The 19,573-nt window shown below is 33.4% G+C and overlaps 2 protein-coding genes across 2 annotated transcripts in view; both read right to left on the bottom strand.

Annotated features, from left to right (window-relative positions):
• LOC137925457 (uncharacterized) overlaps positions 1-19,573 on the bottom strand; it is a 170,483-nt gene that overhangs the window by 97,854 nt on the left and 53,056 nt on the right. The window lies entirely within an intron of this gene.
• On the bottom strand, positions 10,738-12,166 carry LOC137925543 (lipase 1-like). The gene has a single exon (XM_068769002.1). The coding sequence runs from the start codon at positions 12,155-12,157 to the stop codon at positions 10,904-10,906; it is 1,254 nt and encodes a 417-aa protein (XP_068625103.1). The 5' UTR covers positions 12,158-12,166; the 3' UTR covers positions 10,738-10,903.

The following is a 19,573-nucleotide window of genomic DNA, read 5'->3' as shown; positions in this document are numbered from 1 at the left end:
AATGTAAAAGCTTTAGAGGTTTATAAAACAATTGTCAACAACAATACATAAAAAACCGTTTTGATATCACAATTGCACAAGCTTTTTTGTTAACTGTGATTGTAAATAGTTCATGGTCACTTAAATTTATTGATTTAAAATCGTCAGCAAAAAAAAAACAATGAGAATAATTATAAATATTGGTGAAGTAATTGATAAACATTTTTAAATAGTGAACCGAAGTTTCAAGCCCTGCAGAGCTCTGAAACATTTTACATAAAACTTAAATACAGAACATTAAAATAAATAAAATAAAAAATTACTTAATTTTTACTATGCCTCCCACTTTTGGGAGTTAACCGGGTATCGTTTGGCAGGGATATGGTTTACGAGATAGTTTTTTCAGTATTTTTATTTAGATATTTCAAAACATTACATAATTAATATACAAGAGGAATTCATTATGTAAACAGTCACTTTTTTGTTTACTATTTTAATATTAACGCGTTATGGTTGGTTGAATGTCTAAAGTTTTTTGTTTATACCTATCAATCATATCGTTTCAGATTTAACGTTACTAATAGCGAGTTTAGACAAATATTACAGATTATTATTATACTATCAACACGTAATTTTAAATTTACGATATATCTTAGTTTTTATGCGCATCCAACAATTATAAATTAATACGCATAAATCTAAAATTATATTACTATTGTATTCATATTATTCGTTTGAATTTTGTTTTTTGACAATTCGTTTTTGTTTCCGTGTTAATACTATGTTACGGGCAAGGTGACAAGATATTATTGCTTCGGTAATAACAGCTTTACTGCATAAACAATAAAGACAGATTTTGGTTAAAATAATTTAATGCGTAATAAACATATTATAATTTATTTAATGCATACAAATACGTAGATATTTAATACAGGAAATATATTTTTGAATATTATTCTCCGTACGTTCTTAATTCAAAATAATCTGATATTCCTCGTTAAATGAATGTTCTTTATTTAAATAGGATGTTACAAGCACTTTTAGTATCGTCGATCAACGTAAAATGTCTGTATTATCAGTCCTAAAGTTAGTCAGAGGCGTCATTTATTTAGATCAGAGTTCCCCAAACTTTTTTGTGTCGTAGATCCCTTGTCATGTTTTTCCGTGTTGGGTAGACCCCCTACTTACCTGATATCGATTTCCTGTAAATTTCTAACTGTAGTGAAGTTTAGTGTTAAAAACTTAAAATAAAAACACATGTTAATTTATACATTTATTAATTGAATTTAAATTAAAACTGCTCAAAATAAAATATTGTATCTGTTATGTAAAATATACGTAACGTTAAATAAACAATTTTCTTACTTCATAGGTAATTTTAAAAATAATGTAAATATTTTGATATTATAAGATAGTATGATGTAAGTAAATAGGTACTATCAGTGTATGTGTTGAGTTCCACTATCGTGGACCCCTATTTTCATTTCATGGACCCCCAAATTTTTTTTCGCTGACGTAGACCCCTTGCAGGTTGTCATAGACCCCTAGGGGTCGATATAGACCACTTTGGGAATCACTGATTTAGATGATAAAAGATAATTCTAGATTAAGTTGAACAGGATTTCTTTTTGGGCAAGCGTAGAATGTCCGTTTAAATGGTGGGCAAGCGACATCGATAAAGATCGTTGGAAGACGCTTGCAGGCCGCTTCCAACTGGACCTAATGTAATACACCTATCCCCCGATTTACACGGTAGATACGTTCCTGAGAAAAACGTGTAAATCGAAAATTGAAAATTTTCAAGTAAAAACCGTGTAAATCGAAAAACTTGCAGAAAATGCATAATTTTGCTATTTAACAGTTGTGATTTTTTTCAATATTTTTAGGTGTACACAGAAATAAAAATAAAATGCATTGACAAGTCAAAATATTTAATATATTACGGAAACACTGTTTTTTTGTTTAATTACAATAAATTGAACAGAAGAACAAAAAATAAAACCAAAGGTGTTTTATTATCCTTTATCACTGTCAGAAATTACTCTCATTCCTTTTTTCGGAATCGAAGGTTCGAATTCACTTTCATCACTCGAAGTTATTTGTGCCGATTCGATGTTTGAAGCAGAAATATTTACATTATGAGAGATGGTAATAAAATCGGTTATTAAAACAAAAAAAAAACTTATTTGGAAAACCGTGTAAAAGCGAAAACGTGTAAAACAAGTACCGTGTAAATCGAGGGATAGGTGTACTTGGGGAAGCCAAGCGGCTGATATGACTGCTACGCTTGTTCCCTGATCCTCGAAGCTCACTCGAAGAGAGAACAACTCGACGTAGACCTCTTACGTTTATATTGCCTCACCATTACGACTACTTAACGCTTCTCAAACTATTTGCCTATTTTCACCGCTTGACTGTTTAAACTACTTTCTTCAAAATGGATGAAGACGAATCGCATCACGAATTCTCCAATTTTTAACGCCGTCTAGAAAATATTTGACGGTTGCTTTCTAAATTTGACAGTGCCACAGCTCGGGACAATATTTATTTTAAAAATCTTACACCATCTACAATTTGTCTATATATTTAAATATTCATACTAAGGGTTGATAATAAAATTCATAATGTTACAAACAAAGCAATTAAAAATAATACAGGACTAATTGTAATTTATAACAGGCAACGACAATATGGGTTAGGTTAAAAAAAGGGCATCTGAGCTCCTCATCAGCAGTCGAAGACCTGGACGTTAGAGGAAGTTATAACGCGCCCTTCTCCAACTCCCATATCATGGTCTTGACGAGGGATTGGTGGTGATCCGCCGCACACATGTCACCCTGCTGTGACGCGAATGCTAAATGTCGTGTGTTTATGATAATGGGTAGGAGACTGCTCTATTCTAAAGAGTTGAGGCACTATGTCACCTGTGTTAAAACTACGGTAGCATTCGAAGGCGATCCTGTAGTTTAAACAAAAGCCTTCGATGAAGAGATATAACCCTTTTGATGCCCCCGCAGCGGAGGGATATCCTATGCACCAAAAAATATTTTTAAAAAATCATAATCAATAAGTTTATTTACTTAGTTGATTACATATATATATGGAATACATATATTAATTATTTGTTTATTTATTTATCATGTAAAATATTTTCTTAATTAAATAAATCTAAACGGAACTTTTTAATTAAAATAAATTAAGGGATCATGATAAATGTCTAAACTATTTATTATTATAGATCAGGGCTTCTTAAACTATAGGTCGCGACCTGCGTAGCAATATTCTGGGGTCGAGAAATTTTAATTTGAAATACTTATAAATAGCATTTTATAACATCACTAGAGTTGGCGGAATATAGTGGACTTACACTCACTTACTTACAGCGTCTAGACACGCGCATTTGTTGAAGGTTTTGAGCTATCATATGAGCTATGTATAAATGTACTTCTGCCATTCAACACCACATATTTATATTAAGTTTCTTTCTCTGCTTTAACACATTAAAATCCCAATATCGTTCCGCGTTACAAAATATTGAAGAGGTCTCACGTATAGCAGTTTCAAACATTCCACTAAGATTTGATTTGTTATGCAATAAGTAACAGGCACATCTATCGCATTAAATTTTTTACTTAAATTTTAATTTAATACTTACTATTCAACTACTTGAATTTATTCGAGCGAATTAAGACGGCAAGAATCCACTTTTATTTTTTAAACTATTGTGTATTTTTTGTGCAATTTTTAATTTTAGTTTTTTGTATGTTTCAAAACTAATTATAAAACTATATATTTTCATATGTATATGTATATTGTTACCTAATAAACGAATCATACAAAAATATTAATTTATTTTTCTTTTACATTTTTATGGGATCGTCAAGAAACTCGCAAACATAAATGGGGTCGTGAATGACAAAAGTTTAAGAAGCCCTGTTATAGAGTGTACCTTTATAATTATATATGTTTATATGAGGAAAGTTAGAGGTTAGTAAGCACGGGTAAGCGTAATGAGATGTAAATATAATCAAGTGCTATATTGAAGGGCCAACCTTCGAAAAGGTTACCTCGTCAATTTCTTCCGGTTGATAAAAAAGTCAATTCAACTTTACCTTTCAGTTGTATATATATAAAGACTACGTTGATCTTATTGCATTTACATGCGTGTATGTTCATGAATATTCTGAATGTTGTACAAACCTGCTGTACATAAGCAGGTTGCTGAATTTTTAATTGTTATAATTCTTCATTATCATCACCATATCAGCAGACCAGACCGGTCTTTCTAATTCTCGCGACATATCCACCTCGCATCAACCGACTTGTGGACGCTTTCGGCTCCTTTGGCCATCGGATCGATGTACCACGCCAAATTCTTTAGACGAACTATTCTTCGAGCTACATTGGTGATCTTGCATCTTCCACGAGTCTCAATATATCTCAATATCAAGTAATTGGTGACGAATAGAAGGCGATGTATGAACATGTAAATAAAAGTTATAGAATTAAAGATATTGTGAAAGAAGGAAAAAGATTGCAAGATTATGTGAAGGATGGAAGAAAAATTAAGAAATAAAATATTTCGTCAGTCAAGCCTGTCATAGATTAAGATGAAGAACGATAGGCTCCCAAAAAATCATATAATTGCAAAATGTTTTAAATAATAGAATCTAAGTATCTTGTACTTGGTACTTTAGCGAATAGTTATTATTATAACATACCAAAATTTAATATTTTTTCTGAGCATCCATAAATACATATTACATACATAAATATATATTTAGTGAATTTTCTGGACAATATTCAAACAAGGTAATACCTGTCTTTTTATTATCGCATGATGAATATTTGCAATAAATTTTTATAGCAGTATTGTTGTTTTGAGGCGTTTAATAAGGAAAAGCCGTGACGGTGTGACGTCACTGCAATACTAGACGCAAGTTTATCATGACGATCGACACTGACCTGTTAGATTCTCTTATTGATTCTCTACAACACTTTGTCATTGGGTAATCTCTTTAACTAAGATGTTCTTATTATTCTTGTATATGCTCATTTCAGTGAATTTCCATGAATTCGCAAAGTACAGAAGAATTGAAAACACATTATACAATGCCCTGATAGATATGGTGGAAGTATGAAAGTGGTTTATCTTGTGGCATGCGTGACAAACTTTAGATTCAGATGTTAATTCTTACAGCTGGTGCAAAAGTAATATCTTAATTTGAACCGGCATTCATTTTGTTATAAATATTAAATATGCTTTGTTGTTTAACATAAATTATCTGAAAGTTTAAGACTGATAATATTAATTGTAAAAAAATGTGTCACTCGAGAGGCCACTTCCCAAGTTGATGCATAATTGCACTGATTTTACAGCATTTTGAACTATTCCTCGCAAAACGTTTGACTCCAAATTGGCGATATATTTATCAATGTTAGCTTTTAAGGCTTGAGAGGTGCGTGGCTTGTTGCGGTTAACGCGAGAATTTAATGTACCCAGTTTTCACGAGGCGCTCGGCCAAACGCTTGATTGTGGAGCACAAGAAGGATGACGACGTGAAAAACGACAGAAAACACGCTGCGTTGAAACAACAGACTTAAAATTTATTAAATTAGCAATAACGATAACTCCACACTCTTGAGGTGTGTGTCTTACCATCGCATATTAACAATTAATTCTCAATATATCTACATCTTAAATGTCAAATCATAGTGAAATTTAGCGTCATTTGTAAAAATTAAGTTACATTCACATTATGACATTACTTTTGCGCCATTTGCTAGTAATACAATGAATACCAAAACTTTGGAAGGAATACACTATGCAGAAAAAGTATAAGGTTTGGATAATGATATAAAAGGTATGACCAAGTTTTCAGAAGATTACTTGTCAAAATCAACTCAACTGGCCGCATTGGGGAAAGTACGAAAATGTTTTCTTTCAACATTCCCTCAGTGCTTTAACTTGAATGTCTACACCAAGTGTGTTTTTAGTGATGAGTTTCGGTTATGCTTGGGATTTCTCTGCGAGATTGAATCAGTGATGAGGAGATCTGTAGACCATTCGTCGCCCAGTGGATTACTCAATTTCAGTGACAATTAAAATTACACATAGCTCGCCGAAATTAATTAGTTCTGCGCTGGTTTCCTTTTTGTATCCAATCCTGCAAATGGATAGGTTTGTACAAAAATGACATCAAGTTCAAACAAATACTGCTGTGTAATCTTTGAGTTATTTATCATGTCATTGCTAATGTTATTAAGAAAATTACAATATCTCCAACCTCGTATGACATCCGACATTTTTGGTGCGAGAACCCGGAAACTGTTGTATTATATGTATTTAATTATTTCTAATGACTAAAACTCGTTATAAAATTAATAGTATTATATGATGGAATCTATATGATACCAAAATCGGAATTACCAAGGCCACGTAGAAATAATGCATTAGACGGAAATAACACTCAAACGTGTCATTTAGAAGCAATCTCAAGTATGAATATTTTTATTATTCTTATGTATTTTAATAATATTATAACTTATCTTTTTTTAATCTAATATATAAAATTCTCGTGTCACGGTGTTCGAACTTGAACTCCTCTGAAACGGCTTGACTGATTTTTACCAAATTTAATATGCGTATTCAGTAGGTCTGAGAATCGGCTACTATCTATTTTCTATACCCCTAAGTGATAAAGGTTGTTCACACTTAAAAAAATTTTTTTATTTTTTTAACGAATTTTTTTTTATGATACAGCATACAAGAATACATACAACCATAAATTTTCACCCCTCTACGATCAACTCTTATTTTTTATTTGTAAATTAAAATATTTTTTTTTTGCAAGACAACGTTTGCGGGATCAGCTAGTAACTTATATATGATGACTTCGTTCAACTTAACCTGTCTATAACTTAACCATGGATTAGATCGAATCAAAAATAAAGAGATCCATTATCTATAAACGAAAGTAATTGGTAAAGCCTATCGGACTAGAAAGTGGTAGTTGTCTGGACAAACATTGCGCGGAACAGATGACCACTATAGTTTTGAGATGTTGATGCGGTGATCAAGTACCTGAAAACACAAGATAAGACATCCACCCACGGTGTGGACAGACGTAAATGCAGACCGCTTCCAACCGTTCCTATTGGAAGACTATGAGATTTAAAAGGAGTAGTGGACGTTCTAAACCAGTGGCTCTCAACCTTTTATGTACCATGCCCCACTTAAGTCTTGTTAAAATTCATACAGCCCTCCATGTAACATATATATTTTTTATATTAAAGCCAAAGGGTTAAAATCCAACTGCGTCTAGCCGGGCGTGGGTTCTACGTTGGGAAACATTGTCATAAACCGTAAATAATGACAATTAAAATAACCATCTTGCGTTTCGGCGGACGACCATCCTGTATTTATCAACACCTTTATATCCCTGTATGCCGTAATATTCTCTGATAGATTGACTAAAAAACTATTTTATTATTGTAAAATACAAATAAATGCACTTAACAGAGGCACGATTGTAAAAAAAAGACTAAATCTCTGAGTTTTCAAAAGGCAAAAAAAGCTTCACTTGGAACTGTAGTTTTGTACTTTTATCCTTATGACATATGTATATATTGTATTTTAATTTTATGTATAATATGTATGCAATTATTTTTATAATCACAGGCCGTTGTGACTGAAAGGTTGTGACAGGTGTTCTGGCTAATGGTCGTCATTCAAGACGACCACGAGCCAGAAGGACATGGAATGGGTTAATATCCTACAAGGTACATCGACGATATAGCTAAGGTCGCGAGATGTTGATAAACACAGGCATCGAAGACCAGTCATTTTGGCGAATTTTTTTTAAAAATTTCCCGTTTTTTAGGGGTGGTCTCGTAACCCCTTTCTTATTGTTAGGAAAGGGTAGTATTATAGAAATAATTTTTCATAATTATTTTTTTATTTTTATTTTCTTCATCATCCTTCACAATATCTTTATTCAAACTTCACAATTACTTACATTTCCTTTTTTTTATTCACAGACTTTATACTAGTTGCCTCTCTTTCTTCGTCACATTCTTTGATAACAAAGTTGATTACAATTATTCCTATACCTATTACAATGATTACAATTATTCCTATACCTATTACGATTATTACAATTATTCCTATACCTATTTCTATTTACCAAACTTATTATTACAGCGATCTATAAGGGAAGACTAAAACTTGCAATGTCAATCGGCTGAAATGTTGATGAATTTTAAAATATATGTATATATTATATATACGCACTATTGTAATTTTTATGTTCTAAGGATTTCGAAACCTTTCAATCACTTAATGACCGTCAGTTACACTTTTAGTTTGGTAACCAAGTCGTTCCAATGTTTGCCTGGAAGGTTTCGCTATTTGCTTATTTCTCATCTTTTTCTCTAGGACAAATAAATATCTACATATAGATATACACTAGTGTTAATGTATAGTGATGGTTAAAAAATTGAAATAAATAAAAATTTATTTCGTATTATTTTTACATTTACATTTTTTTTGGAAAAGAAAACCTTTTCCTTATAAAGATATCGGTAATGTATAATGTATCTCTACAACTCGACTATACTTAGTTACATACTTTTGAAAATATTCTACACTATGGATCATTTATAGTGATCATTTGAGTAGTGGTAGTCCAGCGGTAGAGGACGGAAACTTACGATCGTAGGTCGTGGGTTCAAATCCCGGAATACAATCTCATATGATTAATACTTTGTGCATTAATTATATGACTGCAACTGCTCACATACAAGTTTTCAGAGGATTGGCACCGTCCTCTGCGTACCATAATACCACACTACACTCCAAAACCCGTTTGCCAAGCGTGACAATAATGGTATTATTCCCCCATAAATATCTCTGGGGGGAGGCCTAGGCCTTGCATTGGGCGTCTATGGACGATTACTTTGTTAACTTCAACAATGGAATACCAAAAGAACTTAATATGTTAGAAGCTAGGATCAGACATCCATTATTAAGGCATCCTTCAACTTAAAGCTATGATGGTTTTAAACCTTTAAAAGTTTGTTAATCATCACTATTTCAGATAAAGGATGTTCACAGCTGGAAATAGGTCTCTTTCATTGACTTGGAATAAGACCTGCTTCCAGGTCTTCAGCGTCTTCCGATGACCTCAACAAGGCCTTTTGTCCAATTTGTAAGTGGACGCTGCGTTTTCCAGTCCATGGTCTATACTCCAGAATTTTAAAGCCCAAACAGCCTTACTTGAACTGGTCAATACGCTTATATAAGTTAGCTACTTTCTTTCTACTTTAGGTCTCCTTATTTCTGTAATCCTGAGCATGTCCCGTTGAGCAAATATAGACTAAGTAAAAATAATTTATATAAGCTTATAAATTTATATAATAAAAAAAAACATTTTTTTCAACCTTGTTTTTAAGTCTAATAATAATTTAAAGTTTTAAAACGATAACAATAATTGTTTCTTTCACAATATTTCATTAATAACTGAAAATACCTATTATAATAATTGATTCTCTTGTTTATTGTTATTATTATTTGATAGGAAAAGATATCATTACACGCTGTGTTTATCTTTGATTATAAATAAACATAGTTGTATTCCTTTGTTGTATTTGATTATGATTGAGTATGTACATTATGTTAATGGTCGTGATAAAATAACTATTGATTGAATTTTATGTTTAATGTTTTTACATATTTATATTTTTCCAAAGTGCGTTAGGAATTTACGTAACAAAATTTGAAAGAAAAATATTGGATTAATTATATTTCCTCATAGGTCGTTCTATTGTGAAATGATTTACCGCTAAATATAAGACGTGCTAAGTTACTACCAATTTATAAAAAAATGGTCAAGAACTTACTAGATCTATTATTTGTCCGTTAATTAATTTATTTTTCTTCCTCTGTTTCTTTATTCTGAGACAAGTGCGATCCAAATCAGTTTGATGTTTTTATTTATTATTGTATTATATTTATAATATGTATTATACCTTATTTATTATAAGTATATATGCTATATACATATATATGTATATTTGTGTATATTTTGTACACGTTAACTACCCGTTATTTATACTTCTACTGTTTACATACTATGGTTGTATATAAGATATTGCCTCGTGTGATAAGACCGCCCATTGTACTTTTTTGTTTATTATTATGAAACTATTAAAATGTATCCTAACGTGTACAATAAAGAACGTTAAATAAATAGATATTTACGTTGTTACTATTTCATTTCGATTTCGTATAGACAGACAATGTTATTATTTTTATTATGTTTCCTAATAAATGTCAGAGCGGTTGCAAAACAATTGTAGCGGTTGTTCATTGAGGCAAAAAGTTATTGAACAGAGAAAACTGTTCATTGGCGCAATGCACCGGATCTATATGTAGGTAATGAACAAAGCAATTATTACAATGTATGATAAAATAGCATATGTTATCGCGTTCGAGATACTTTGTTTGTATGCGGTACTGATTATCCCCATCCTATTGAAGAAATTAGTGAAACCCCATCAACTCCCTTCAACTATTTTTTTTTTATTTAATTTTTTAAAATAAAATTTAAAAAAAATAGAAATTTTAATTTTAATTTTTTTTAAATTAATAACTAATCTACTGAACATAAAAAATATTTTTTGCACAATTTTAAGTTTCTAAGTCTTATGGTTCCAGAGATAACGTGATGAGTCAGTACAAAGGCCATAAATAGATTATTACTTACCATTAAATAACTCATTGAGCCATGGATCGTGAACAAACAAGTTATACACTATTACAAATATATATTTTTTCTAACACCATTTGTAATTTATTCTTAAGTATATTTAAAATAGGATTGAACTGGTTATAAATATGTTGTTACTAGTTTTGAAGTATGCTTCAATCGCCGGTGTATTTAAGCAAGTATTCATTCATTTTGGGAAACAGAAGCTTTCTCGTCATCTGGCTGTATGTGACATCGAGATGGTTCCAGAGCGGGTCGTTGACCTTGACTGCCTCTAGAACGTTAGGCATCTGCGCCAACATCCAACGCACATCCCTTTCGTCCACCAGGAAGTCGTTCTCCCCGTAAAGTGCGACCACCGGCACCGTCACGGCACTGAGATTGAACGCCGGAGGCCGTTCGCTACCGTAGACCTCTAAGTTTCTCCGCTTTCCATAGTCGAACTTCTCAAAGTACTCGCTCTGCATACTCTGCCCGTAGCGTGCCATGTTGTGCACGGAGGTGCCAGCCGGGAAGTGGCCAAACAGAACCCGCAACGTCTCTGGATTTATAGACCCTGGGTGAAAAGAGTCAAACAGCGACTCTGCAGTGCCGCACACCCATTCCGATACCCAGTTAAAGTGACATAAGAACGCAAGGAACTCCTGGCTAAGCGCACCCTTGGAGAACACCTCCTGTATTCCAGCTGAATACAGTACGCTTTCCAATGCGTTAATACTCTCCGTGAGCGTTCGGTATGGTATCGACCTGGTATTTGTCTGCCGCGATGCCGGTGCTAGAGCAATAAGGACTTTAGTTTTATCACAGTAGCCGGGCCGCTCGGAGCACATGACGAGGAAGGCGCCTACGCCTTGCGAGAAACCGACGTAGCTGACGGCGTCAGCACGTGTTTGCTGCAGCACATGCTCTATGATAGCTGGTACGTCGTACATGCCGATCTCGTCGACGGAAAACTTCCAGTAGTCAGCGTGGGCATCTGGGTCTAGACGCGTGTGGGCACGTGAATAGTAGTTGCCACGGATATTGCCAACCCAGAGGTCATGCCCGGCGTCCGCTAGGAGATACGCTAGTCCCGCGCCTGGACCTGCGTCAAGCCAAGCATCAGAGCTTTGCAGTAGCCCGTGCATCAGTATAACAGGACGAGAGCTCCTCCTCCTATTCCTTCCAGGTTTAGCCATCCGGAACACTGTCAAAATATAACCATCTTCAGTCACAACTTTGTGCTCCTCGGAAGTGTAGCCGTACTGCGCGGTTAGTTCGGTAAAGTTGAGTAGCGAGTCTCCGGAATAACCGAGGGTCCGTTTGGTTTGCGTGTCGATGGTGAGCCTGGGCAGTTTGATCACGTTGGCGAACGACACGATGATCAGTACTAGCAGCGCATTCAGCGTGACGTTTACTTTCGACGCCATGTTATCGACTGACCGCGAGCGTTGGCCGCGCGTCGCCTCGCTGTGCAACACACAACACTGTATGTCTGTATGTTTGTACGTATATTACAGACAATATTCTACACTACTGAAATATTAAATTAAAACCATTTAGGGACACGCAATGAATAAAGAAAACGAACCTCGTGTTTTAAATGTATATATATATTCCTAATCATGCAAGAGCAAACATGCAAAAGCATTTTTTATTTCATGTAGAACTAAAAATCATTAGCTGGATGCGTCAGGTCTAATCATGCACATATATTAAAGTTCACTCTTGCTGCTAAACCCAATTGTGTTTTTCAGTCCTAAGGTGTGGTATTACTGCATTCAATAGCATTTATATTTACCAATACAATGCAATTATAGCAACGCATATCATGAAACCAACGCGTTTAATGCGTATATTTCATATTTATTTACATCACTTTGACGAATTGTTAAAACTGTTTCTTTGGTGGATTTTAAAATTAATTTTAAATTGCATAAAGAGATGTACTTTGAACTATTAAAATAAATAAAGAAGCTTTTGAGAAAATTATTAATTAAAAATAATTATATCCTGTTTCCTTTGCCTATTCTCATCAAGTCTGTTCCATTAATCTTTCGAAAAGATGGTAGACTAAACTTGAAATCAATAAGAAATTTAATTCATCCGTTGTTGAAAAAATAATTTTTGAATTTAGAATTAATATATTGGGAGGCAAATCCGCGGCGCGAGCACATGTTGGACACGCACGTTCCGCGTCGATTATTTACTTGTTGATAAAGAAAAAAAATAATATCGAACCGGACTGCGGCTCCTGGCGACCTTCACAAAGGTCGACCTTTGATTTTTTAATACTCGTCGTTTCCCTCGGCCGATTTCAACGGAATATAAGGGCAAGATCTTTGATTGTTTCAGCTCCGCATTTAACGTTCGACTGATATTAGCAATCGCACAATCATTTAACACACGGAGAGAACAATGCCCAGGATAACACTATGATTTAGATTCTCTAGAACTGTATTAGGATTACACTATGATATAAATTCTCTAGGAGATCAGTAGAAGAAGTAAAGTTACCATAAACATAGCTTATCAATTTCAAATGACAATGGGCAGGCTATACAGTGGACAGAATGGAGGGCATAGACCATAAAGTGATTTTATTACAGTCGTCGTAAAAATTTCAGGCCGCTCCCAATTGGTCTTGTTTGAAAAGTATGACGAGACTTATGCCCAGCTGTGTCCTAAAGTTGAATGATAATGAACATATTCATTTAATCTCCTTATAAGGGTATATATTTATAGTTATTTGGTACACCTGTGGCATTATATACTGTGTCCAGCTTGATGAGAAGCTCTAGTTTGACTTGAAAAAGCTCGATTTTCCAAATGCGAAGGACATGCTTTAACGATCCTCCGATTAGTATCTTAATGAAAATTTCTTTTTTTAGTTAGCCCACGTTTTCGAGAACCCCTCAAACTCCCCTGCCATGTGCAAGCGGGGACATTATTTACAATGAATTTTTCACAGATTTTTTTGTTATTTCCACGCTAGTCTTTTGTCTTTCTTAAGATTTTTCATTCATTTTTCTGCTGTTCCTGTCATTCTCTTTTGTTTCTTTCCATATTTTGTTAACTTTCACACATCGCCTCTCTCACTTCGCTCTACTTCGAGTATACTGTACCGATTGTAAATTTTTATTTTTGGTCTATATTTTTCAATTTATTTATTTAAGTTTCGTTTCGTATCCATTATTTTTATTACCTTTTACTAAACTCTGCATCACCATTTTATTTCTGTTTTACCACGGTGTGTTTAATTCTTTTATTCATTAAGGTTTTATTCCTTATTGTTACTGTTGTGAATATGTTAAGTTCACTTGCTTGCCGTGTTAGTTGCCTACTGCTTCCACTATTTAGATATCCTTATTTTTCTTTCTTCCGTCCAGGTTTTACGTCTCTATTTCATCTGACATCTTACCAAATTGTATTTTAGGTCATAGTGTAACGCGACAAAAAATTATGACGAATATGTAAAAATATGGCAAATGATATTTATAACAATTCTATCTACGTATTGACGCATCAAGATATCACTGACACCATAAGGCTCTTATTTTTTGTTTTTATATTTTACGTTCTCTTTCGTCCTTCACATTATCTTTTTCTCATTCCTTTTCCGCTCCATCTGATATGTCATTCTTCTTTTTTGCATCTCCTTCCTTTATCTGCATTCATGCATATCTGCATTGCATTTATATCACAGATTAATTTTTATCACAGACTTTTATTCAATTTATTTATATTTTTCTTTTGTTCTTCTATTATTAGGGAAAACAGAAAAGTAGTGTGGTTGATCTCGACATATTTTACAGAAAAACCGATTGATTTTTATCGCTCCGGAATTGAAAATTTGTATACTATATGGCAAAGGTTGTTGACAACAAAGTTAAATATATTGTTGATTAGAAATAAAAACTTGTTAAAAATGTAGTCGTGTAAGTTTAACTTAAGAAAGCGTCATTACTTTCCGGTCGCCCTAAGCGCTATGTTACTATTTCTTATTAAAACCTTACTCCTAATACTTTTTTGGTATGCTACTTCAAATTTGCTATGATCTGCTTTCGTAAACAAGTCAGCTGAGAGATTTTATGAAATTCTTTCTGCAACGGTTTATTAAAAATGGATATTTTAGAACTATATTTCATTTAGGTATATCACATGTTGAGAATATTTTTTGGAATACATAAAAAACACTAGGAGTGCATTTTATTAAACCATAGTTGTATAGGCCACTCGAAAGCGTGCTACTAAATGCATTTATCTCGAACAATTACCAACTAGAACATAATGTTGTGAAAGTAGAAAACAATATGAAATACTCGAGTCAAGGTCCTATTGAGTAAAGATATTTTCCCTTAAATAATTCAATAATTCGTATGCAACAGTATCTAAGATACCGGAAAGGCCTTAGAATATATTTTAATGGAATCAGGCGTTACCTTGCGGAAGTTCATCCTAAGTAAGAAAAGGACCAATATTTAGTCAACAAGACAACAAGACTCTGTGTTTGGCACTAATCGGTGTAAGATAACTCCTGAAGATGCCCCGTGAGAAGTGAAACGTGTTGAGTAATTTGGCGATGGCAGTTGTGTGATTCGCATTGCTTGCCGCATACGCATTTATCAGCGGGCTGGCGGACGGTGCATTTTGTTGCACGACTACCACTGCATGTGCGGATGTGGCTAAATATTGGTCCTTTCCTTACTTAATAATACAGTTGATGTGGTATAGGTTGAAAAGCTTGAAGGGTGAATGTATAGCTCATTTGTCAGCTAAACGCTTTTAATTACACCTATTATCAATTACCATGTTAACAGTGATCTCTCTGAAATTGTAACATACATTAACTTACTTAACTTCCTACAGTATAAAGCCTGCAGATGACAGAATATAATTGTTTTTAATATGTAGTAATTACAATTTTAATTTTTTTTATGTTAGTTATTAATTCGGATACTTTTCTCTTATGTACAGTGTACTTTACATTCATTGACGACAAATGAGCTGTGTCCATGGCTTTAAAGCACCTATAACGAATCTTCCTGTATATAGATATTTAATAAAATAAACATATTACATATTTACTGACTGAAGACAGCACAAATTATTGTTTGTAAAACATTAAGACATTGGTTTTGTATTGCAAAAATTTGGATATTCAAAAACACGGTTTTTGTCATACATAGCTTTACCTACCCGAGTTGAAATCCCTTTTTGGTAATCAAGAACGAGAGGTACCGCAAAGACCTTAACTTGGGACGATACGTTATTCACTTCATCGGATTCGGAGGCCGCTGACGTTAAGTCAGTTATTATGCTCCGGAGCTTAATACTAAAGCCTTTTTTTATTTTTGGATCCAACTCCAAGTTAGTAGTGTGTGACTAGTTGAATCTATTTACTTATTCATGTTATTATCTACTTACTTATGTTCGTCACGAGAATAATTCTAGAAAAGCCGAATTTAATAGAAACTACAAATAAGTTCATCTCTCCTCTGATTGCATCCTTTTACTTAAATCTAAAAGTTACTTTCTTACGCGCCCAGGTCCAAAAAATGCTCGAAATAAATACTTTTTTATGAGTGACCACTCACCTAAATATCTTCAATACAATAGTTACTTACTGTGATTAATTTCTAAGGTTTGAAATCAGTTGAAAATTTTTACATTATAATATAATACATTATGAGTTTTTGTTAAAAATAAGAACTTTTTTATAAGGATCTATATTCGACAGACATTAGCGTCCGTGCCTGTGTTTTTATATTAACGTTTTATATTTCCGAAAAAAAATTTTTCTTATGTTTTTGCAAGTTACAGATTTAATTGTCTCTTAAGTTATTTACTTAAATCGTAAACTATATAAAACAATGTTGAAATCATTATTATGACTATTTCTTTAATCATAAGTGTCTTGTTTGTTTTTAATTACAACCTAACATTTCAAAATTGACAGCAACATAAAACTATGCATTTTAAATGTATAATATTATCCAAGGACATTACACGATAATGTATTATTATTATAATATTTTAAATTATTTTTGTGGGCAACTGTTCCGTGTACAGTTGTCCACAAAAAGTTGTTTCTAGTGATATCATTATTAATGCGCATATATATGAACTGTGTATTGCCGTGTTTTTACTTGACGAAACTTTTTTCAGAGTCTTCAGCTTTTATATAGTAACCAACTAATATAATCTAAGCACACACAGACAGATATAACACCGGTGTCGGTTAGAAAAAAGACTAGAAGAAGAGAACATCGTCTCACTAGTGAGTAGTGGAGTATCACCAGACTTTTCTGGAGTTGTACAAATAGGTAATAAGAAAAAAAATGAAAAACAATACGTCAATAAATAAAAAGAATAACAATAATAAAAGTAATAAACAAGAGTGACGGTAAGAAAATAAATAGGAAGTAAAAATAAATAAGTTAAACAAATGATAATAATAATAAACGTAAAAACTGTAGAAGTCTGTATAGAAAGCGAAAGTGAAGCGATGTATGGAAGTAAAGTATAGAAAGAAATGAAAGACATTGTGGAGAAAACTAGAAGAATGAATAAAAGACATTGAAAGGAACGAAAGATGAGTATGAAAATTCGATAAAATAATTTGAAGGATTATAATGTAAAACACCCTGTGCACCCATGATAGAGATTGAAAGAGAGGCTTCAAAAAAGGATCTATCTAAAAAAAGGGACAGATGATTGTACGAATATTTATTTTGTTTCTCAGTATAACATATTCGAAGGTACTTTGTAAACAAAATATATACATTACTTTGTTATTAAACATAAAAACAGATATGTTCATTCGCAACTCGGTGCGAAAAATTATAAATTAAATAAAAAAAACAATTAGTGATTTAAAAGTAAACACGTTTTATGTCCGCATATTAAACAAGTTTTTCATTTGCGTTAGCATAACTAGTTTTATCGTTAATTATGGTAATATGTCGGATGATTTCAGTGTTGACAGAATTACCGTTTGTTCTTCTTCTTCAGTCCTGAATAGCTATCATCATCACAATAGAAGACTGCGTGAAAGTGTACATTTTACCTTACGTAATCCGTTTTATTATTTTCGGTAAGATACACAACCACTAACTTTTACATGTAGAAGTGTTGTGTTCCTGGTGTGTGTGTGCGTATGTGTGTGCGTGTGCGCGCGTGTGCGTGTGTGTGTGTGTCAATTTTTTCTTTTTTCTTTAAGAACCGAACTTTAACTGCTGCCCAGGTGACATTTGCAGGTTCGTGGGTTCGAGGCGGAAGCACTTAGGAGTTAACTTAAGATCTATTATAAGATAGCTTAACACTAGGGCTACCAGGAGAGCATCTTTCGCAACCTGAATCGCGGCTTCTCCGGCATATACCACCATTTCACAGGATTGAGACGCAGCCGAGATCTTAAACCGCTACTGCAGACGCTCCATGAAATCCGTCGTAGTGTCTGGTTAGTAAACCAAGTAAAAAAATTCAGACCTGAATTCTTCACTACACCGTCATATTACTTCATTTCATCGTATAACATTATCGGTACGGTTTCATATTTTCTGGTAACTGGCTATATAGCCTTGGTTGTATATAAAAATATAGTTTAGCGTTCGAAAGCAGTTTACATATAGTTGAATACCTATGAAGGTAATATACAATACAATACTACTGTGTTACAATTTGTGACCGTCAAAATAAATATATTAATAAGATACGAAAACATACAGGCTGATTAATTCTAGGTGTAACCTATAAAGCTTCAACACCTATATCCAATCATCCTGTATAAAGAAATTTCGGTAGATAGGCTTACTGTGGTATATGCCGACCTCCGGAAAGGAACGTGTATGAGAAATATTTATAATCGTTTAAAAATAACAATAGATTATAAATTAAAAATTCATAATGAAATGTATATATGTGACACATATAACTTCTAAGGCACGTTGTGTTCCAAATTCAAATTAAAATTCATAAATTCTATATTCAAAATACAATGATATTGACAGTTCAACGTTAGGTCTACATCCAGGCCTAACAAAGCAAAGGCGAACAGACGAAAGTCTGCAACAGGCGATGTTGCCTTTCCCCTGTTGTATGCCAAATTATTTTATATGTATATATAAATGTGTATAATAACATTATTAAATTTGGTGTATGCCAAATTTTTAAAAAATATTTCGGCGTTTAAGTGATGATGACACTCTGTGCTCGGCACTAATCGGTGTAACATAACTCCTGAAGATGCCCCGTGGAGGGGTGAAACACGTGTTGAGTGGTTTAACGGCGGCAGTTGTGTAATTCGCATTGTTTGCTGCACATGCATTCATCAGCGGGCTGGCGGGCGGTGCGCTTTGTTGCACGACTACAGTGTTACACCGATACCTACTGTTACACCGATTAGTGCCAAACACAGAGTCACTCTGACTGTGCTGAAGTGGCTAAATATTGGTCCTTTACTTACTTAGGAAAGACTTCCACAAGGTAACGCCTGATTCCATTAAATATCTATGAAGACATTTACAGTGTGGCAAACCCTTGGAACACAAGCATTCTTTGACAACTAGCTTTCTATATGTTATCTGTGATCCTTTCGTAAAACTATATACATTACCTATAAAAAGATTTGTTAACACTATAAAGTCCAGTATTAGGTATAAAAAATATTTTTGGTTGTGATATTTATATTCAGTACGTTACAGTTTCTAAAAGATATTTCATTGAGAGATAGTAACCAATAAATCAAATTTATAAATAAATCACACTGCAACCAGTGTTTTTTTATTTATATTTTTTATATTGAACTGTGCCAGAATAATATTTTTTTCTTAATAACTAACAAC

This window comes from Battus philenor, unplaced genomic scaffold, assembly GCF_028537555.1.
Source record: "Battus philenor isolate CCGP_79_NKW_IND1 unplaced genomic scaffold, ilBatPhil1.0.hap1 SCAF_27, whole genome shotgun sequence".
In the NCBI taxonomy this organism is placed as follows: domain Eukaryota; kingdom Metazoa; phylum Arthropoda; class Insecta; order Lepidoptera; family Papilionidae; genus Battus; species Battus philenor.
Note: the sequence above shows the minus strand (reverse complement) of the source record. Positions and strands in the feature narration are given on the sequence as shown.

Coding starts and splice junctions, on each gene's coding strand:
- LOC137925543 (XM_068769002.1), bottom strand. CDS start 12,157: ATGGCGTCGAAAGTAAACGTCACGCTGAATGCGCTGCTAGTACTGATC.